General features: G+C 45.7%; 1 protein-coding gene and 1 long non-coding RNA gene across 5 annotated transcripts in view; one reads left to right on the forward strand and one right to left on the reverse strand.

Moving 5' to 3' along the window:
* The window catches only part of DOK4 (docking protein 4), a 78,422-nt gene extending 59,495 nt beyond the window's left edge, over positions 1-18,927 (forward strand). Inside the window, exons 4-9 of one of the 4 annotated variants that reach the window (XM_081336108.1) lie at positions 862-976; positions 1,121-1,240; positions 2,683-2,872; positions 7,086-7,227; positions 10,273-10,396; positions 16,371-18,927. In XM_081336108.1, coding sequence (XP_081192234.1) covers positions 862-976; positions 1,121-1,240; positions 2,683-2,872; positions 7,086-7,227; positions 10,273-10,396; positions 16,371-16,498 — 819 coding nt within the window. In that variant the 3' untranslated portion in view covers positions 16,499-18,927. The remainder of the gene's footprint in view (positions 1-861; positions 977-1,120; positions 1,241-2,682; positions 2,873-7,085; positions 7,228-10,272; positions 10,397-16,370) is intronic. The other 3 variants (XM_081336110.1, XM_081336109.1, XM_081336111.1) reach the window with 3 other exon arrangements.
* LOC308672871 lies at positions 2,860-10,933 on the reverse strand. Its single transcript, XR_014027529.1, has 4 exons — positions 10,905-10,933; positions 10,249-10,441; positions 3,439-3,639; positions 2,860-2,990 (listed from the first exon to the last, which is right to left on the reverse strand). It is a non-coding gene; the product is annotated as an uncharacterized lncRNA (long non-coding RNA).
* Positions 18,928-22,162: the final 3,235 nt, after the last annotated feature.

The following is a 22,162-nucleotide window of genomic DNA, read 5'->3' on the forward strand; positions in this document are numbered from 1 at the left end:
GGGAACCATTGTAGCAAAAATAACCTTGTTTATGTGTGACAGGGAGTGGTCCTTTCATAATATCCCTTCTCACTGCCTTCTTTGGTGTTCTGGCTTCTTTGGTGACTTCCAAAGCTCTTGCCCCATTGTCTTGGCCACCTGCTTTTGACCCAAACTCTGTGCCTCCCAACCCCCTTCTGGTGCCTTCAGCCTCCTAGAAGACGGAGCCAAGTCTGTAGTTCCCTGCCTCATGAGCTTGAGGATTTCTCTCCAGTCCAACCTAAGCTCCTTCTGGCCAAGGTGGCACCAGACTCACTTGCCTTAAGGAGATCCTAAGTGGCAAAGTTGTTCCTGGTGGCTTTGAGAGCACAAAACCCGGGAAGTGATTTGGCACTGCCTTCTGGAAGCCAGCCTCACCTCCCATCCAAGTACTAAGTGGATCCATCCATTGCTTAGCTTTTGAAAATCATCCGAGGTCAACCAGATACTCACTTCAAACTGAGCCAAGGCTGGTAACTCTGAAATAATCCGTGGTTTTCAAACTCACTCAAATTCTAAAGCTGGAATAGCTGAAAATAAAGAAATCTAGTCCCAGTGGCTTATCCCAGCATCTATCATCCCTTCTACCTGTGCCCTTTGGATGTCCTTGGATAATGGTCCCAGAAGCCAAGCATAACTAAACTGTTTGTCCTTTTCTTTGTGCTGGAACTGAAGCCATAATGGCAACCTTCTTCTCCAGAACAGCATCCCCAGTCTTAATACAGCTGGGGGGCAGGGGGGGCACCAAGTTAGGGCAAGCAGTGGTAGAACTTGCTGGGAGGTACCTCCCAAAAAGTTTAAAAAATAAAGGAGCTTTTATACAGAATCTGACTTCTCCTCCAGGTCACCGAGATCAGCAACGTGAAATGTATCACGAGGCTGCCCAAGGAGACCAAACGACAAGCTGTAGCAATCATATTTATGGACGACTCAGCTCGGACGTTCACCTGTGAATCAGGTAGAGGCTGCTGCTGGAAGGGCAGAATTTCCAGTTGCTTTGGAGTGATGGCTGACAAAGCTGGATGGGATCGGGCGGGGTTGTGCTGAATAACCATGAGCCTGAATGCTGTTTGCCGACAAAGGACATCTGTTGTCTTTGCAGAGCTGGAAGCCGAGGAATGGTACAAAACATTGTCCGTTGAGTGCCTGGGGGCACGGCTCAACGACATCAGCCTGGGCGAGCCAGATCTGCTGGCACCTGGAGTTCAATGTGAGCAAACAGGTAAGGCAGGTGCCCATCCTTGGCCTGTCCAAACCTAGAGGGCAGGCCCCAAGGATTCAGGGCTACGTGCACTCTTTGGGTTTGATGCAGCCTTCAAGCCTGCCACCCCCCCCAAACTGTAATTTTCAACATGCTGTCTAGAAGGGGAACATTATATAAGGAGCGGAGCCATCCTGTTCGTTGCATTTAATGTCATTTGGGTTAAAGTAAAATGAAATGTGACATTTGCTTTTGTCCACCTAAAAGGTTTCTTGGGTGCCAGTCCTCCCTCCCTCCCCTTCCTCCCCACCCTCCTCCCCACCTACTTTTGAAGGCCATCCATGGTGTGCTTCATGAAGACCCCAGGTGGCCATCAACCCAAAAGATCCATGTGCCTCTATCTTGGAAAGAGGAAGAATGGACTTTGAAGCTAATGGAGCTAGCTGAGATGGCAAAAGTGACTGCTCTGATCAAAGACAATAACGCATAAGTTGCTTGCGACTCGGAGACCAATCTTCTTACAAGACAAAGAGAAAAATCAACTTTTGATTTTGGGGTTTAATGGATTCAATCTGATTTGATTAGAGAAATATTGGGGTTAGGGTTAAGGTTAGATTTTTTAAAAAATATATGATTATTCATATTTGACAATTACATGTTAGATTAAAATTGGGAAAAGAAAATAATATGAATATTGGGGTTATTTTTTAGTGTTGACTATTTGTATTTTATGGTAATTTAAAGATTCACTATTCATTTAAGCTACTGAAAAAAGCTGGAGGTCAGTTTTGTTTTATATTTACTCAATGCATTTTTGGTCATTTTTTTCATCTATCCTGTTATTTATTCCCCTTTTCCCTTTTATGTTAATTTGTATTTTAATGTTTGTTTATGAAATATAATAAAGATTCATAAAAAAGTAGAAAAGAGACGGGGCAGGCAGTGGAACCTACAAACTGCTTTTTAAAAGGCTCAGGAAAAACAGTTGTTAGAAGTATTTTGGAAACCTTGCTGGGCAGTGAACACTGACAAAACACAGACCCAGATCAAGAAGTGGGCCTTAGCTAATATTTCCATTGTAGTCAAAAAACAAAAGTGAAAGGGATAAAAATTAAAGTACAACTATGAGGGCGAAGGTCCGTTCTCTGAGCTTGTGGGTTGGTTTCCAAATGTTTCGTTACCAGGCTAGGTAACATCTTCAGCGGAGTTGTGGTGATGTCAGTGTTCCTTCTGTGCATAAGGGCTTTGGGTGTGGGTGTGTCGAGTGAGGGTCTTGTGATGGGTCAGGTGTGTGAGTCATCAATGTGAGTCTTGTGATGGGTCTTGTGAAGGTACAACTCCACACTTGGAGTCTGAGAAATGAAAGGGTGGAGGATTTCGCTGTCGCTCAGGGCAAGCGTTGGGTGGGAGACGGATGAAGGAGCGTTGGGGGTCCTCAGCTGTTTGTGCTTCTCCTTCTGCAGACCGGTTTAACGTCTTCCTCCTGCCCTGCCCCAACCTGGACATCTATGGCGAATGCAAGTTGCAGATCACCCATGAAAACATTTACCTCTGGGATATGCACAATCCCCGGGTCAAGCTTGTCTCCTGGCCCTTGTGTTCCCTGCGCCGCTACGGACGAGACGCCACACGCTTCACCTTTGAGGCTGGCCGGTATGTCTGCAGCTGTGTCCTCTTGGAGTGTGTTTGTTTGTGTGTGGGGGGAATTGGTCCCTGTATGGTAGATCTTCCTTTGGCCCAGAAGGCGGGTCATCAGGGTGAGGTGAAGTACCTGCAGGGTGCATGAAAGTATGGATTTCCAAGTCCCACGTCCTGGATAGGACACAGAAGATCTGTAGAAGATTTTGAAGCAATCCTTCTCTTCGCTCAAGCCTATTTTACATGGTTGCTTCAAGGCTATAAAGGAGCTGTGGAAAATTCACGCCTGAGGTAGGGCTAGAACTCACTGGAGCCTGGTGGTTGGCCCAAAGTCACCCAGCCAGCTTTTGTGCCTAAGGCGGGTGTGCTGCCACCACGTGACTGTTTTGGAGAAATTACAATGTGGGCAGTCAGACCCTCCTACCCTATGACCATTTTCTGACTATTCTGGATCCAAGCCATTGTACTTTAATTAATTACTTGTTAAGACTTCTATGGTCTATAAGCAGATGTCATTAACATTAACAGCTCTCTCCAGATAGTTGAACTCGTGAAAAACACCTTTTATCATATAGAAATACCTTTATTGCATGTAGAGTCGAATACAGTAGGTGGGGTGCATTAAGATGATGTTTGTACAGCATTTCCAAGATATTTCCAAGGTATCTCCAAGGTCAGAAAATGGTAATACTCCCAGCGTCTGCACATGTCTGCTGTTGTCACATGTTAGCTGGTTAATGGAGGAGGAGATTCTCTAGGGACAAAGGAGGAGGAAGTCCATCCTAGAAAGGGGAGGGAAGAGGAAATACATCATAGGGTAGGAGGGTCTGACTGCCCACATTGTAATTTCTCCAAAACAGCCACGCGGTGGCAGCACAGCGGGACTAAACTTGAACTCACTGTCTCCTGGGGGTTGGCCCAAAGTAACCCAGCCAGCTTTTGTGCCTAAGGTGGGACTAAACTAGAACTCACTGTCTCCTGGGGGTTGGCCCAAAGTCACCCAGCCAGCTTTCGTGCCTAAGGCGGGACTAAACTAGAACTCGCTGTCTCCTGGTGCTTGGCCCAAAGTCACCCAGCCAGCTTTCGTGCCTAAGGCAGGACTAAACTAGAACTCGCTGTCTCCTGGGGGTTGGCCCAAAGTCACCCAGCCAGCTTTCGTGCCTAAGGCGGGACTAAACTAGAACTCACTGTCTCCTGGTGGTTGGCCCAAAGTCACCCAGCCAGCTTTCGTGCCTAAGGTGGGACTAAACTAGCTCACTGTCTCCTGGCAATTGGCCCAAAGTCACCCAGCTGGCTTACATGGCTAAGGTGGACTTGAGTTCAGAGTCTCTTGCTCTCTAACCTGGTGCCTTAACTACTAGGCCTAATTATTTACAATGTGTTGTAAAGCACATTTTATTCTTTGCCCCCTCCGTTGTTCCTTGCTCCCTATCAATATTCATGGACTGAGGGCATGATGCAACCCTGGATACAGCAGAAACCATGGCCTGGGAGGTTGGCTATGGTTAGGGGCAAGCTACACTTGAGTGGAAAATTAGATACGAAATTTCCCAGCGCTTCTTGCTACACAAAATAGAGAAATGTATTGCTGTAATGTACAGATAGTCCTCGACATACGACCACAATTGAGCCCAAAATTTCTGTTGCTGGGTGAAACATTTGTTGTGAGCTTGCCCCATTTTTACCACCTTTCTCACCACAATTGCCAAGTGAATCACGGTAGTTGTTCAATTAATCAAACTGTTGTGAAGTGAATCTGGCTTCCCCACTGACTTTTGTGTGTGTCGGGAGGTCACAAAAGGGGATCACATGAGCCCCAGGACACTGCAATAAATAAGAGTCAATTTCCAAGTGTCTAAATTTTGATCACACGACCATGGGGATACCACAAAGGTCGCAATTGTGTGGTTGTAAGTCACTTTTTTCAGTGTTGTCGTAACTTGGAATAGTCACTGAGTGAACTGTTGTAAATCGAGGACTACCTGTATTTAATTCTCAGAATAACAGAGCTGGAAGGGACCCCGGAGGTCTTCTAGTCCAGCCCCTTGCTCAAGCAGGAGACCGTACACCATTTCAGACAATTGGTTGTCCAGTTACTTCTTAAAAATCAGCAGTGATGGATTACCCACAATTTCTGGAGGCAACCCGTTCCACTGCTTAATTGTTATGAGTATCAGGAAATTTCAGAAGCTGCTTTTTTCATTGCCATTCCGCTCACTAAGTGAACTTTGTAAAATTGAGGACCAGCTGTACTGGGATTAGTTTAAGGGTTTCAGCCTCATCCGTATGAATCCAAATCCCCATTTCCAGGATCTTTCAGCCTTCTCTTTTTATAGGCCACTGTTGTTAATTTTTGCAAGTTGATTTAGATGAGTATTTCTCAACCTTGGCAACTTTTAAGATGTGTGGTTTTCAACTCCCAGGATTCTGAGAGTTGAAGTCCACCTATCCTGAAGTTGCTAAGGTTGTGAAACACCAGTTTAGACTCTTTCCCCGTCTGCACCTGTGAGTGAGTCCTCCAGCTAATTGCCATCTACAAAGGCGAGAAATAGGATCTTTCCCTTTTATTCCAGACTTTCCCTGACTCACTTAGCCTGGCTTTTTATACCACGATTAGAGGATTTTTTTTTCCAGCGTCACCACACCCTGCTCTGAGGCAGTGGGACTCTGTTCTAACGATAAAGCTGTTTGGCTGGCGGAGAAAGCAAAGGAATAATACTCCTGCCCCCCCCCTGCCCCGCCAGAGGCAAAAAACCTCCACAAAAAAGCAGGTTTCATTTAATTTCCTCCTTTGTTCTTCTGGGAGGGTTTCAGACCTTGAAAGGACAAATCTGAGATGTGTTTAAAAGCTTAACTCGGTGCAATGAAGAATCAATGACCACCTTCTCAGTTAGACCACGCATAACTCTTTATTTCACTCTCTGTGCCACTGTTATTTTTTTTTAATTCCATTTATATCCCGCCCTTCTCCGAAGACTCAGGGCGGCTTACAAGCTTAGCAGTAGCCTTCATTCTATGTATATGCCTGCTTATTAGGGCTTTTGCCCCCCCCCCAAGCGGCATTATTACAAAGTCAGCTTAATTGCCCCCAACAATCTGGGTCCTCATTTTACCTACCTCGGAAGGATGGAAGGCTGAGTCAACCTTGAGCCTGGTGGGACTCGAACCTGCACTAATTGCAGGCAGCTAGTGTTACTTAAGGAGGCATTAGCCCACTGCTCCACCAAGGTTATTGCTGGCTATCCCACACCACCATTTGCAAATCTTCTTCTAACTTTATTTGTAATCCACTTTTAGTTCTATTGGTCATTAATAAAGTATTGGCACAATCCTGCTGACCAATCTAGGTAGTTTTAAAACTACGTACCAGGCTTGGGGGGACAGTGAAGTGAGTGGCGGGTAGGCTAAATCTATTAGGGTGTCCTGGTCTCCTGGCCCCACTGCAACTAGATCACCCCCACCCCACCCCACCCCATGATTGTGAATGCTGGTTTTCCAGTTGAGGCAGAGAGAGTTAATATTCTTGCCAACTGGAGCAGGCAATGAATACATGGTGGAGTTGGATTGGACCCTACTATCAAATCAAATCAGTTAAATAAAATAATAAAAAAACGTAAGTTAATATTGAACAATTGATGGTGGATTGTCTGTGGGCAAAGTCTGCCTAATTTTGCAGACAGTATAACAAGATGTAGCTATATTCAGAGAGTACATCAGACTGATCTGCTAACAGCAATTATACATAAATAAGATTGGTGTCTCCCCGGTATTTTATCAGGTGAGGTGTTATGAGAGGGGAGCAGTTTTACTTAGCGACCGCTTTACTCAGTGTCCAAGTTGCTGATCCTAATTGTGGTCACTAAACAAGGACTACCTGTATACTGTAGGTCAGGGGTGTGAAACTATTGGCCCACGGGCCAGACCCATCACACAGAAGCCGCGCCCACCCCATTCCCGGCAATGGCAAAACAGTCCCGATATGTCACGCAACGTCACGTGATGTCGCGAGTTTGACATGTCTGTTGTAGGTGCAAATAGTACAGTGCTTAGTCCGGCAAGATTTTGTCTATAGGTGTGAAACAGTCAAGAACGTGGCTTGGAAGATCCACCACATGTCCTGACAAAAAGAGAAGGACGCACCTGAGCCCGTGTATTCAGAGGGGGGGGGAGCACAGGCCCTTTCGCTGCAATCTCCGTCTTGATCTCTGGATATTTTTTTGTTGCTTAGCAGGATGTGTGATGCAGGCGAAGGGCTGTACACCTTCCAGACCCAGGAGGGAGAAGAGATCTATCAGAGAGTGCACAGCGCCACCTTGGCCATTGCCGAGCAGCACAAGCGCGTCCTGATGGAGATGGAGAAGAATGTGAGAGTGCGTGTCCCTGCCTGCCGGTGGAGGGGAAGGCAGGATATCAATGCTGCTAACATCGGATGTTCTTGCTTGACAACATAGGGAGTAGTAGCCTTTTTCTTTAACCTGTATGCTACTTTTAGAGTTAGTGGATGCTGGGGGGGGGGGTAGTAGGGAGAATGTATCTCAAGACTGTTTGTAATAAGAGAAGAATTGGCGGGTTGAATAAGGGAGGGAAACTTTGCATGTTAAACTAATTGGAGAATGTGATTTATGATGTTTAAATTAATGGAGGGAATTGTCCTTTGATACAATGTGTTTAGGGCAGGAGAATTCAGATCTTGGCTTCGACCATGTATTTGCCGAAGCTGTGCTACTCTATTAAAAAATTCTTTAAGGTGAAAGATGCCTGGAAGTTCTTTGAAGTACTGCATTTGTCGGAACCATGACACAAGACATCTTTCGGCTTTTGAGCTATCTGCTAGGCGTGTTCCACACATCTTGGGATCAAGTAATGATCAGTTTCTCAAACCTGGGAACTTTAAACTACGTGGACTTCAACTCCTTAGCCATTTTAAACTACGTGGACTTCCCCAGCCAGCAATTCTGGGAGTTGAATTCCACCAGCTTAAGAAACACTTGAGTTTCTTCTGGTCCCTGCTGGCTTTGGGAAGCTGGCAAGTTGTAGAAGCTTTTTCTTTAGAGATGGGAAGTCGCCGTCTGGAAATGATTGATCTCTTGAAAAACTGAGCTGTATAGATTTAGCCTACAGCTCACAAGAGAAATGTAAAAGGGGAGGGTCTGAGCTGGAAGGAAGGTTGATTCTTGAGACCTCTTCAAAGTATGATGGAGATGCTGAGTGTCATTTGTCTAACTCAGAGGTAGGCAACCTTGGCTCTTTTATGACTCGTGGACTTCAACTCCCAAAATTCCTGAGCCAGCCATGCTGAGGGGAAAGGGAGAGGTTTCCAAGCTGAGCCATGCTGGCTCAGGAATTCTGGGAGTTGAAGTCCACGAGTCATAAAAGAGCCAAGGTGGCCTACCCCAGGCCTAGGCCTAGGCCACTTTATGACTCGTGGACTTCAACTCCCAGAATTCCTGAGCCAGCCATGCTGAGGGGAAAGGGAGAGGTTTCCAAGCTGAGCCAGGCTGGCTCAGGAATTCTGGGAGTTGAAGTCCACGAGTCATGAAGGGGCCATAGTTCCCCCATGCTGGCTCAGGAATTCTGAGAGTTGAAGTCCACGAGTCATGAAGGGGCCATAGTTCCCCCATGCTGGCTCAGGAATTCTGGGAGTTGAAGTCCACGAGTCATAAAAGAGCCAGGGTTGCCTACCCCTGGTCTAACTCCATGTTTCTTAGCTTTAGAAACTTTGAACTGGTGGACCTCAACTTCCAGAACTCCCCAGCCAGCCATGCTGGGAGTTGAAGTCGCCATGGTTGAGAAACTGGTCTAACATCATTAATTTATGTAAATATCTTAACTCACCTGTCATGCCTAACAACAGCAATTGGGAAGTCAGATGGAGCGGGGAAATTAAGTAAATACATTAGATTGGCTTTGTTTAGCTTTTTTGTCAAGTGGTCTGGGGCCCCGTTTGTGGACTCCAAGGAGTGAGATCATGGTTGTGATGTCGCTAGAATGGCAAAGGGGGAGGTGAGTGCTGAGCTCCACCCCAGAGCAAAAAAAAATGAAACCTGAATTATTTTGGAACTGTACACAGCCCTTAAACCTAGATTAAGGCACTATAAAAACCAGACCCTTCCATTATCTGAAGCCTTGTCTTTTATCAGGATTGCCCACATTAGAGGAGCCCTTATATCTCTCTATATCCAGACTGTTTAGTGTAACATTCCTGACACCCACTTGAAAAGCTTTCCGAAACACTGATTGTAGCAAGAGGATCAGATGTTTGCCTCTTTTTCCCAGTCCAAGATCTGCAAACCACAATTACGGCTGTAAAATAAGAACTTTGTAAATGTGGACCGTTCTGGCTTTTATAATTTAGATGGGTCACCAGTCTACTCTCCAGCAACCCGGTCTGATCTCCCCTTGTTCTCTCTCACAGCTTGGAGGTTGATCCAAAGTGAGATGGTATCATGCTTGCTTGCTTTGTTTAGACCAGGGGTCAGCAACCTGAAACAGTGAAAGAGCCACTCGGAACCAGTTCCCTCACAAAAGGAAAAGCTGGGAGCCGCAAAAAATGTGTGCGCATGTGCGTACATGCGCGCATGCGCAGAACAGGGTTTGACTGAACAGTGGAGCCAAGGCGAGATATGTACCAACCCTGCATATTTGAATTGATTGGTTGAACTTTTTTAGTCCCACTTTTTTTTTTTGGACTGCACATGGCAGAGGACTGGGAGCCGCAGGAGACGGCTGAAAGAGCCGCATGCGGCTCCGGAGCCGCGGGTTGCAGACCTGTGGTTTAGACCCATGCTTTCCAAGGGGGAGACAAAAACCAAACCCCCCACCCCATGCCGCGAATGAGAAAGGGGGACGTTTCATGAGATTACATGGGGTAGCTTCAGTGCAGTTTCCTGTAGACCTGTGTTGTTCAGTCTTGGCCTCTTTAAGATGGGTGGGCTTCTGGCTGGAAGTCCACCTATCTCAAAGGTGCCAAATTTTGGGGGGAAAAACGCCGCAGCAGAGCATGCAGGATAGCAAAGCATTTTGACTGCTGGATATGGTTGGGAGGAGAGGAATGAAAGAAACGTTGCTGCTTCAGCCACATTTTAATTAAATTAATTCATGAAGTGCCCCCTTTATGCCAGACCAATCGAGATAAATAAGACTTCTTCAAGAGAACTCTGAAGTATTTTAACCCGGATTCTCTTTCCCATTGTACACAGCCCTTTTATTGAGTGCTCCCATCTGCAGATTCATTCATTCATTCGTTCATTCATTCGTTTTCTATGGCCACCTACCTCAACCTATGATTCTGGGAAGCTTGCAGCTCAGAAAATATATTTTAAAAACATTTTAAAAACTAAAACCAGTAAAAAAAAGAAACCCTTAAAACAGTTCAGATTTTGGAAGCTGACCTCTGGCTCTTTGTTCTTTTCCAGTTGTTGAACAAGGGGACAGAGCATTACTCCTATCCCTGCACACCTACCACCATGTTGCCACGCAGTGCTTACTGGCATCACATCACCGGCTCACAGAACATTGCCGAGTCTTCCAGCTACGGGGGTGAGTGTGCATCTTGCCCCATTCAACCGAGGGATAATGTCAGACCTGCCGGTTGAAGTGATAGGTACTGTTACTAAAGTTAAGTGGTTGCAGCAAAAGTAAAGCTAGATCTGAATATTCTTACCCAAAGATTACAACTTTTTCCCTCTTCCCTGCCCCCCACCCCTTGACCGGTCCATCAGTGTTCAATAGCCTGCCGTTGTGATGTTTTGGGAACTGCTTGGATGTTTGCTGCCTCTTGATGCAGTGTTGCATTCTTTTCCCAGGCCAGGCCGTGTGTCCTTGATGGTTGGCTAATTTTTGGCAACTCTGGTTTGGCACCTTTGTTTTTTGACAATGGGTCTCCCCTTCCGCCTTTTTTTCTTCTCCTTCCCATGCCTGACCTTTAATACCCCAATTTCCTTTCTCCCCCCCTCCCCTGAGATCTATGGCAGGATGCCAGCAAAGTGAACAAGCTGAAGATGGCAGTCCTGACAGATAGTTTCAAGAGCATGTGAAGTGATGGTACCCTTTTATACTGCAGTAGTGAGGCCACACTTGGAATACTGCATACAGGTCTGGTCACCATGATACAAAGCAGATGTTGAGACTCTACAGAAGGGGTGCAGAGAAGAGCAACAAAGATGATTAGTGGGCTGGAGGCTAAAACATGATGAATGGTTGCAGGAACTGGGTATGTCTAGTAGTCTAAGAGAAGGATTAGCAGTGACATGATAGCAGTGTTCCAATATTGGAGGAGCTGCCACAAAGAAGAGGGGGGGGTCAACCTATTTACCAAAACACCAGAAGACAAGACAAGGAGCAATGGATAGAAACTGAACGAAGAGAGAAACAACCTAGAACTAAGGAGAAATTTCCTGACTGTAAGAACAATCAACCAGTGGAACAACCTGCCTCCAGAAGCTGTGGGTGCTCCAACACTGGAGGCTTTTAAGGAGAGACTGGACAGCCACTTGTCTGAAACTGCATAGGGTCTCCTGCTTGACCAGGGGGTTGGACTAGAAGACCTCCAAAGTCCCTTCCAACTCTGATGTTCTGATGTTCTGGTCTTTGACGGCTCTTGCATCCTTCTTGAACGTGAAAAGCTTTTTCTGGATTGGTACACTGCTAAATAGAAGCAACCTGACAGGACAGCTTTAATTTAATGCAACATTAAGATGATATTCTGCAGTCAATCATTCTGCCTACTGTGTTCCACTCACATATTGATATACAGGGGCTCAGTCCAAATGGAGTTAGGCCCTTTTAAACCCCCTATCAATTTCCAGATTGCATCTTTCCACTTTGTCTCTGGCGCTAAGAAAGCAAGGCTCAATTTTGTCTGGATACTGTCCAGTGAATTCATTTGCTCCTTCATTCAGAGTCGTTCTCTATCTGTGTCGTAAGACATTGTTGATGTTCTCTCCGATGGATTTTCTGAAACTCCCAAGGGGAATTATGTAGATATTTATAATATTCAAATGTAACAGCAAAGAATCCAAGGTTGCCTACGTCGGATAAAAGTTGATAGTGGTCATAAAAAAGCAGCTATAAAAGAGTTCACATCAGCAGTAGGAACAATCAGTTTTACATATAATTTAAATTATTAAATGAAAGTAGAACAAGGGGGCACAACCTCAGACTAACAGAAGAGAAGTTCAAAAGTCATGATAGAAAGTGCGGCTTCACAGAAAGAGTAGCTTTTGGAACCCACTTCCAGCCAAGGCAGCGAGCGGGTCAGTCATCAGTAAGTGAGTTTAAGCTTGCTTGGATTAAATGCATGCCCTGTCCTCTGACAAAAATGAAAAGTAAGATGAAATAAAAAGTAATAAGTTATAAAACTAATAATTAAAAATAAGAAATAAATACAATTAAAAAAGAAAACGAACAAAATCAAAGGGCAGACTTGATGGATCACTAGGTCTTTTTCTGCTGTCAGTTTTCTATATAGAAATATAGTATCCCTAAACTGTGAAGTTTCCTTGCATTTGAGCTTCTTGGTGACTTCATGGACATCCAGATGTTCTTCTTGGCTACAGTAGAAGAGCCAATTTGCTTTAACCTCTCCTGGGACTTCTTTCAACTCTTCAGTCTCACTTCCACCTCTGAGGTGAATTGGTCGTGAGTAGGAATAATCTTGCCTGGCTTTCCAATCCAGGCAAAGCTGATCATGTTCTTTCACCTTCTGAGACCTAATATAAATGCCTAATTTATTTCTAATTGTATTTATTTCTCAAAGGTAGGATATATTCTAATGCATACCAGGAGAGAGAGGTTTGCCTAGAAACTTTCAAGAATTTCATGGTGCTTCATTAACCTCACTGCCCTAGTCAAACTGCCCTTTAAATTTTAAACCTAGATCTAGTCCAGGGGTAGGCAACCTTGGCTCTTTTATGACTCGTGGACTTCAACTCCCAGAATTCCTGAGCCAGCCATGCTGAGGGGACAGGGAGAGGTTTCCAAGCTGAGCCATGCTGGCTCAGGAATTCTGGGAGTTGAAGTCCATGAGTCATGAAGGGGCCATAGTTCCCCCATGCTGTCTCAGGAATTCTGGGGGTTGAAGTCCACAAGTCATGAAGGGGCCATAGTTCCCCCATGCTGTCTCAGGAATTCTGGGGGTTGAAGTCCACGAGTCATAAAAGAGCCAAGGTTGCCTACCCCTGATCTAGTCAAACCTGTCCATTAATCTTTGAACCTGAAACAGTCACCGCAAATTTGTCAGAACAGTCTGCAGGAGGAAGATCTGGAGAACTTGGCGCCTTCTGCTCGTTGAGCTTTGTTTGCTGCAGGGATTGAAAGGTGATCTTCCAAAGACTTAAAACCATTTGTAAAAGCAGAGCAGAAAGCAGCACAAGAGCCACTTCTGCATCTGAGAAGGAAACCAGTAGAGTAGTGGACGTCCATAGTCCAGCACCAGGTGGCCAGAATCAGAGTGAGGAACCCAAAAGTTCACTAGCATGGTTTAAACCATGGTCTGATGCAAACGAAAGACTTTGGTGCTCTATCCGAAATAGTTCCATCCAGGATCAGCTCTAGTTCTGAAATAGAAGTGGACAGTCCATTTTTTTGTTAAGAACTGAGATAATCTCTTGGAGACCGCATTGGGTGTGGGGTGAGGCTAAAGAAGCAACAGGCCACATGGCAGAAATAGATAACTCTTATCAAGACGCAAATAGCTTTCTTGCAAGGGGCATTTGAGATTCTCTTGGGAAAAAAGAGGTAATCGTGTGTTTGTTCACTCTGAAAAAAGTTTTTGAGTTGAGTTCCAATCTTATTTTCCTGACAGCTCTACATGGTTGGCATTTTCTTGCTGGATGTTTTTTCTACTTCTCCACCAGCTGTGGGCTTATTTGGCATTCTAGCGGGGGTCCAATCCTGCTTCATTTCAGAGCTCAAGTAAAGTCAATCAAGTGCCGCAGCTGCTAATGTGGCAGTTCAGAAGAGTTCCTTTTAAGTCAGATATCATGAACAGGCAAAGTTCTTTCAAGTTTTTCCTGGGGATTTTATCTGTTCTGCATTCTGTTCCATTCCATTCCACTCCCCCTTACTCTACTCTCTGATCTGCTCTGCTCTGCTCTTTCTGCATCTCAGCGCTCTGCTTTTGCATCATTGGGCCTTTGTGCTCCTGGAGGCTCAGTGGCATTCTTCAAAAATTATTCTTGATATCCTTCAAAAATTATTTGGGTCCCCTTCCCTTCTTAGAGATGGGCTGGTGGTCTCTGGAGTTCTTGATTTCTCTGCAGAGGACAGCTTTTCCCTAAGACTCAATTTCCTCTCTTCCAATATTGGCAGAGTGGGGTAAATTCTCAGAGACCTACTTGTGGCATTTTTGCCCTGCCTTCAAGAAGAGAAGCGATTGCAGAAATCTATTCAATTATTTGACAATTCCAGCATGCACTTTCCAAAAAACAGCCAGCCAGATGAATTATGGGAAGCTTCTAAACAGCATCTGGAGAGAAACGTTTTCTCCCCATTATAAGCAATAGACCATTCTGGATCTGGACCAAGTGTGTCTGCAGGGAATAATAATAATAATAATAATAATAATAATAATAATAATAATAATAATAATAATAATAATAATAATAATAATAATAATAATAATAATATAATAAAATAATAAAAATAAAAATAAAACAATAATAATAATAATAATAAATCAACACGGTGACCTCATTGGTGCAATCAATCATGTGTGTCACACGTGCAACTCACACATCCAAAAGTCAACATGTTTTGACTTTGCTAGCATCCTATAGCCTCACGTTGGTTACATCATCACAGCCACCTTTTCTTGTGATCTCCTGTTGGAACACCCCTGAATTGGAGGTCCCATTTAGTTCTTGTTGCTAACAGCCACCGATAGATAACTTTGGGTACAATCTTTTTTTTTTTCTTTCAGAAAGAGATGCAGTTAGTCTTCAACTTAGCATCAGATTTTCTGTTGCTAAGCAAGGTGGCTATTAAGTGAATCATGCCCAATTTTATGACCTTTTTGCCACAGTTGTTAAGCAAATCACTGCAGTTGGGATGAGAATCATACCGTTATTAAGTGAATCCACTTCCCTTGTTGACTTTGCTTACTGGAAGCCTTTGTTGAAAGTCAAAATAGCAATCTCATGACCTTGGGATGCGGCAGCTGTCATAAATACATGGAACAAAGGATCACAGGACTGGAAGGGACCTGGAAGTCTTCTAGTCCAACCCCTTGCCCCAAACAAAAGACCTTATTCCATCTCAGACAAATGACTGTCCAATCTCTTCTTGAAAACCTCCAGTAATGGAGCACCCACAACTTCTGAAGACAAGCCGTTCCACTGATTGATTGTTCTCACTGTCAGGACGTTTCTCCTTAGTTCCAGGAAGGATGTCTCTTTAAATGTCTATGGAGATTCTCAGACATCCAGGTCATGGTTGTCCCCCAAAGTGATTTTTCAGGAGGCAACTGGACTTTCTTGTTCTTCTTTGAAGACGTTTCACTTCTCATCCAAGAAGCTTCTTCAGCTCTGACTGGACGGTGGGGAATGGAAGGATTTATACCCCTTGCAGACAGCTGGTCATTTGCCTTCTTTTAGAGAGTGGTTGAGGCCTCTTGGAGGTTTATCTGTGTCCTCAGGGCCACCTGAGTGGTGCAAATGGGTGTGGAGCCTTCTTGGAACTGCTGAAGGGACTGTCTTGTAGACTGGAGATAGATGGTGTCGTATCCCTCCCCCTCTTTTGAGAGAAGGCTGTTCAGTTTTGACATAGATGGCCTCTTTGACCCCTCTTTCAAACCATGTTTCAATGTGAATGTGAATGTGGAGAAGAACAATCCATCTCAGGTACGCCACGGTGCATACAATGTCCTTCAACACATACGGAAGAAGATCTCACGCTGGTAAGAGAAAATGCAATTGGTGTGGCCAGATACTGGATGAATGTCATCTAGTTTTAATCCTAGTTATTTTACTCACTTTTTACACATGCTATATTTCTATGATCTATTTTATACCTGTTTTATTCGCTCAGTGTTGAATGTTATACAGGTTGTCCTCAACGTATGACCACAATTGAGCCCAAAATTTATGTTGCTAAGTGAGACATTTGTTAAGTGAGTTTTGCCTCATTTTACGACCTTTCTTGCAACAGTTGTTAAGTGAATAATTGCAGTTGTTTAAACTAGTGGCACGGTTGTTAAGTGAATCTGGCTTCCCCATTGACTTTGCTTGTCGGAAGTTCGCAAATGTTGATCATGTGACCCCAGGGACACTGCAACCGTTGTAAATATGAACTAGTTGCCAAGCATCTGGACTTTGATCCCTTGACCTTGGGGATGCTGCAACAGTCATAAGTGTGTGAAAATGGTCTTAGGTCACTTTTTTCAGTGTCGTCGTAGCTTTGAAGGGTCACTAAATTGAACTGTTGCAAGTTGAGGACTAATTTGTAGGTGCTTCTGACAGAAGAAGAAAGAAAGAACTCGGGACTTGAACCAAACAAAATCTCCCTTTGCCCACAGGTGACAGCTACCCCGGTCCCCAGGCCAGCTCAGAGACTGATCTCCTGAACCGCCTGATCTTACTGAAGCCAAACGCTTCCAAGAGTGGCAAGAGTGACAGCAAAGACGCCACCTCGTCTACCCAGTGAGGCCGCTCAATGCGGAGGAAAGCCGTTGGGATGCCAACTCAGGCAAAGGAACCGAGGGTTTTTCGCCTGCTCCTGCCCTTCCACATAAGGCCCAGGAACGCCATTTTGCTGCAGGGAAACGGAGCAGGCTTTGCCCCAGGTGGATCAAACACGAACGTTCTAGATCCAGGCGCTGTGGACGGTCTGGCCAGGTGAGCCCTGCTTGGCCCCGGATGTCAGCGGGCATCCAGATCTTCTGAAAAGGACTAGCTATATATGATTACAACTATTTTCCATATATTGTATTGTTGATGCATATCCTATATATCCAGAGAGGGCTCTCACCTGAATGGACCTCTCTTGATGGCCATCAAGGCAAGAACTTTGGACGGACAGCGGGGAGGGCTGGATCCCCGGGGGGAGGGGGAGGCGTTTTCCTTCCTCACCTGGGGCCAGCGCCTTGGACAGGGGCAGAGCGAAGTCTTCCCACGTCACTTAGGAGCCGAAGGATGGACCCCGAGAGGGGTTGCGGGGCTGGAAGAGAGGCTGCCAGCTCATTCCTCTGCCGATCCATGCTGCAGAACCTAAACCAGGTCTTTGGGAAGCCCCAAGTCTTTGGCACAACAACCCTACAGGGGAGAGCGGAGCAACCAAAGGCATCCTCGGGGACCTTTGCGAGGCCTCTGCCTGCCCTTCTCGGAAACGCAACTGGCGCACCAATGCTTCCTCACAGACCCTTCAGCTCTGCCTGGAGAGGCCAGCTCCCTCTCCAGCTGCAATGTAGCACAACTTTCCTTCCGGCTGTGCTCTCTCCATGGGGGCTACCAGCTCAGGACAAGCGGGTGGAGGGGGGGTGTTTGAGGCCTTGGCAGAGCCAGTTCTGTTTCCTGTGCCCCCAAAGCTGCTCCTCGGGGCTATTTGGGGGCAGATCGTGAGCTGCAGGATGACCCTCCCTTTCAAACATGGGAGCTCTGTTGGAGGTCTGTTCCCACGAGCCACAGACCCAGGTTGTTCCCAAAGGGAGGAGATATTGAGTGGGCTCGTCGTAAGCCTCTGGTTTGGGGCTTAGTGCGTGGGGTGAACCCAGCCGCCGTGGTTTGCCAAGCGGGATTTCCAGCTTAGCAGGTCAACTCGGTCCCATGTGGCTTATTCAACCAACTGTGGTTCATGCCAACCATTGCCTCAGCACAACGCAGAAGCCGGTGATTGCGAAAGGGGGAGCGGATTGGGGTGGCCTCCTTGAGCAAGGGGTGGTTGGAAGATCTTGTTACATTCCAGTCAGAAAGTTTGGCCTCTCCTCAAGTGTAACTCCTACCTCTACCCCCCAACCAACCACCCCTCCGAGGCCTGGCCAAGCTTGCAGCAGGGGCTAGTGCTGACCACTCCCTCCTTTCTCGGTCCCCCCTCAAGGCCAAAAAAGCTGTGGGCCCACCGGTCAGTCCAAACCTTCTTTTGATTGGCAGGAGACAATCAATTGCTCGCTTCCAGAAGCCCCTCCCCCTATCCCAGTTCCCGGCTTCTTTGTTCTCTTCCGGATAGTCCAAAAGATTATCCATTTTTAGCCTGGCACCTTGACCATGGCTTGGCCTTCAGACAGAAGCACAGTGGAGGAAATGTCTTTCAATGCTTTGAGGGACTCTGTTGAAGGAGGTCTCTGCTTTCCTTCTTGAAAAGTCTCTCCCGAGTACACAGCCCCATCTTCTCCCCACATCCCACTCACCCCCTCCCTCCTTTCCCGATACAGTCAGTCAAGGCAATCTTCTCCAAGCTGGTGCTCTCCGGATGTACCACTCCAGATCCCATAATCCACTCGTCCATACTGCCAAGGGAGGCTGTGATCTGACGCCCCAGTAGATCTGGAGACCACCAGCTTGGGAAGGGCACATCTTGGTGAAATGCTTCCACGGAGCACCTGGATTTCCTATGCTGAACTTTTTTTAACAAAAAGCAATTGGTTTTCTAGTTTTACTATTTATTGAATAACTTTTAGAAGGGCTATCTTTTTATAGTCGTACCATTGGTAGTGTGTTTCTTTTTTCTGTGTGTTCTGTTTCCTTTGTTCCTTTCTTTTTCTCTCTCAATAATGCTGGAGATATTTACCCTCTCTTGTGCTCTGTACGTGTAAATAACCGTGTTTGGGATCCTGGGTGTGAGAAAAGAGACGTTTCCAAGCCGGAAGAGGAAACATGGAATGAACGGAAGGGAACAGCCGATGTTCTAGCTCAGCTCCAAGTCCAGTTGAAGTCTGTTTTAACGACAGTGTGTTGGGAGGGGAGGGGTGGGGTAAGAGGCCACAAGACTGCGGGATTCAAGAGCTGCAGCGAAAGCACCCAAATGTTTTGTAACGGATGATTTTTCCCAGAATTCCTATGCTCTCCTTTCCAAGGCCATCTGCAAAAAACAAAAGTCAATTCTGAGCCTGATATTAAATTAGCCACAGCATCATCACTCCTTCGGAGTCGCCTCTTACCGTTTCTTTTGTCAAGCGGGGAGAGGCGGGGGGGTGGGGACCTCAAAATGCAGCAGAATTGTGGATGCAAATCTGGGGCCTGGGGTTCAAGACTTGAGGTAGGCAGGGATTATTATCTTTGCAATGCTTCAGGTTCCAAATGCTTTTAAGCTCCGACACGAAAATCGGTAAGGCTGAAGCTGTTTCTCAATATCAGCAAATTTTAAGGTGGGTAGACTTCCAACTCCCAGAATTCCCCAGCCAGCATGGATTGAGCAGAGTTGAAACCCACTCATCTGAAAGCTGCCAAGGTTGAGAAATAATGGACCGGCAAAGGTGGACAATAAATGGCCATCCAGAGGTTGCCAAGGTACACATCACAACATCCCTCCTGTCAGGCCTCAAAGGCAAGCAATGGAGTTACCTAAAAAATAGTTTCCCTTATTGTTCCTCACAGAATCTTGCCAGAGTAAAGCAACTATTTGCAGAACTACAGATCTACTCTGGGAAAAGCTAAGGGGGGGAGCTCTTTTAACCTTCTTCCTCCTAAGCAAACTATCTGAACTTCACTGCCTCTTTGCCTTCTAAAAAGCAGCCTGCCTCTCCTGGGAATCCAGACTAGGTTCCACCACAGTGCCCTGCTGGCCATTCCATCAAGGCTATGGAGACTTGATGTGAAAGGCCCTCTCTCTCTCTCTCTTGGCTTTTCTCCATAGAAGAGGGGTGACCACAGTCCTCTTCTCAGCAGAGGGAACCTTGGATATCGCCCTCCAGCACCTATTTTAGACCCTGCCAGTGAAAAGGACAAGGCACCTGATCCAGATTAGCAATTTGCTAAGCACTGAAAGAGGAGTCATTTCCCCAGCCAGGCGGTGCTAAGCGTGCAATACAGCATCAAGTTAAAGAAAAAGTAAGGTGGGCAAAGCTGAGCTGGGGTTATTTGAGGCACAGGTGGGCTTTACCAAGAAACAATGTTGTGGTTGTTTTGGGTGGTTGTTGTTTTTTTGGTTTTTTAGTGGAACGACTCGATCAATAAACGGTCATTATGAGCCATGGTGATGCAGTGGTTAGAATGCAGTATTGCAAGCTCACTCTGCCCACTGCCAGTTCAGTCCTGACTTCCCTCCTTCCAAAGTGGGTAAAATAAGGCCCCCGATTGTTGGGGGCAACATGCTGACTCTTTAAACCGCTTAGAGAGGCACCGTGAAGCGGTATACGCGTCTTAAGTGCTATTGCTATTATGACTGTTCCCATCTGGCCATTTCTAGTAAGCTGCTGAGACTCTGGAAAGTGCAGAGGAGCAACAAAGATGATTAAGGGGCTGGAAGCTAAAATACTGCATATGAAAAGTTGGTTTCAGGAATTGAGTTTGCCTAACCTAGTGCAAAGGAGGAACGGGAGATACGATAGCAGAGTTCCAATATTTGAGGGGTTGCCACAAAGAAGAGGAGGTCAACACATTTTCCAAAGCACTTGAAGGCAGGACAAGCAACAATGGATGGATACCAATCAAGGACAGAAGCAACCTGGAATTAAAGAGAAACTTCCTGACAGTTAGAACAATTAACCAGTGGAACAGCTTGTGTTCAGAAGCTGTGGGTGCTCTATCACTGGAGATGTTTAAGAAGAGACTTGACAGCCACTTGTCTGGAATGGTAGGGTTTCCTGCCTGAACAGGGGGATGGACTAGAAGACCTCCGAGGTCCCTTCCAACTCTGTTATTCTGTTCTGTGAAAACACAACCAGTCAAAACAAAAACTCTCAAAATGGCCCTCAATTTATGATACAGGTGAAAGAACTGGGAAAATCCATATTTGCAGTTAGCTAGGAATGTTGCCAATACAGCAACTCACAAATAACTAGCACGTTTGCCTTTATCCACTTCCTATTGTAGGCTTGAGGGATGCGGTGACTCAGTGGGTTAGGGCGCTGAGCTTGTCGATCAGAAGGTCAGCAGTTTGGCGGGTCGAATCCCGAGTGCCGCGTAGCAGAGTGAGCGCCTGTTACTCGTCCCAGCTTCTGCCAACCTAGCAGTTCTAAAGCACGTAAAAATGCAAGTAGAAACATAGGGACCACTCTGGTGGGAAGGTAACAGCGTTCCGTGCACCTTTGGCGTCTAGTCATGCCGGCCACATGACCACGGAGACGTCCTCGGACAAGCGCTGGCTCTTCGGCTTTGAAACGGAGATGAGCACCGGCCCCTAGAGTTGGAAACGACTAGCACCCATGTGCGGGGGAACCTTTACCTTTATTGTAGGCTTGAATTCTTCACGTGAAAAAGCAATCACCTTAAGGCCAAAGCAACCTTTTGAATAATTATAGACAGAGACATTTATCATCCGTTCTAAAACTCTTCACCGTGCAAGCAAACTGAAGCTTATTTGAACTGCAGAGCAGAATCAGAAATGCTTTTCAATTTCTAAACAACCTTGGGGCTCTTATATCTTGGATCAAATCCATTCAGTAAAAAGGGCAGAAATGCAGAGCGCTGGATTTTATGGAGTACTTATTGAGAAACCCTATTGTGGTCAATATGATTTATTGCAGAGTAAGCTTATGTTCCAAATCTTTCAGAAAGAAGCCCAGGAATAATTGTAAGTATTTTCTAGAGGGACAGGCCGGATCAAAGATTTATCAACTCTCCCACATTCCCAGTAATTCCCATGGAAGATTCTTCCATATTCAGGGGAATGGTTTTACACGTTCAGCTTGTCCCACAAAAATCTCTCCCAATATTTAAAGGCTTGGCCTGAACTGTAACAGTTGTAATGGAAGGTTCTGTTGCAAGCTGAGATCCAACATTCAAGAAACACGGGAAATCAGTTAAAAAGTGATCTACGTAGATACATTTGGGCTGAAATCAAAACAGGATTCAGGAAATTAACTCTGATTAACTAATTCTGTGTAAACTACCTTCACTAAATGCCTAGGAAGATTCTTAATCATCTAGGTCATGATTGTCCCCAAAGGTCCATTTTCCAAAAAGCAATTGGAATTTCTTGGTATTTTCTTTAAAAACATTTCTCTTCTCATCCAAGAAGCTCGACAATGTAGTCAAAGAAAATGCCAAGAAAGTCCAGTTACCTTTTGGAAAAAACACCTTTGGGACAACCGTGACCTACCTGGATGACTGAGAATCTCCCTAGAGCAGGTGTAGGCAACCTTGGCTCTTTTATGACTCATGGACTTGGCAACTCCCAGAATTCCTGAGCCAGCATAGCATAGCTGGCTCAGGA

This window comes from Vipera berus, assembly GCF_964194415.1.
Source record: "Vipera berus genome assembly, chromosome: 10".
Classification (NCBI taxonomy): Eukaryota; Metazoa; Chordata; class Lepidosauria; order Squamata; family Viperidae; genus Vipera; species Vipera berus.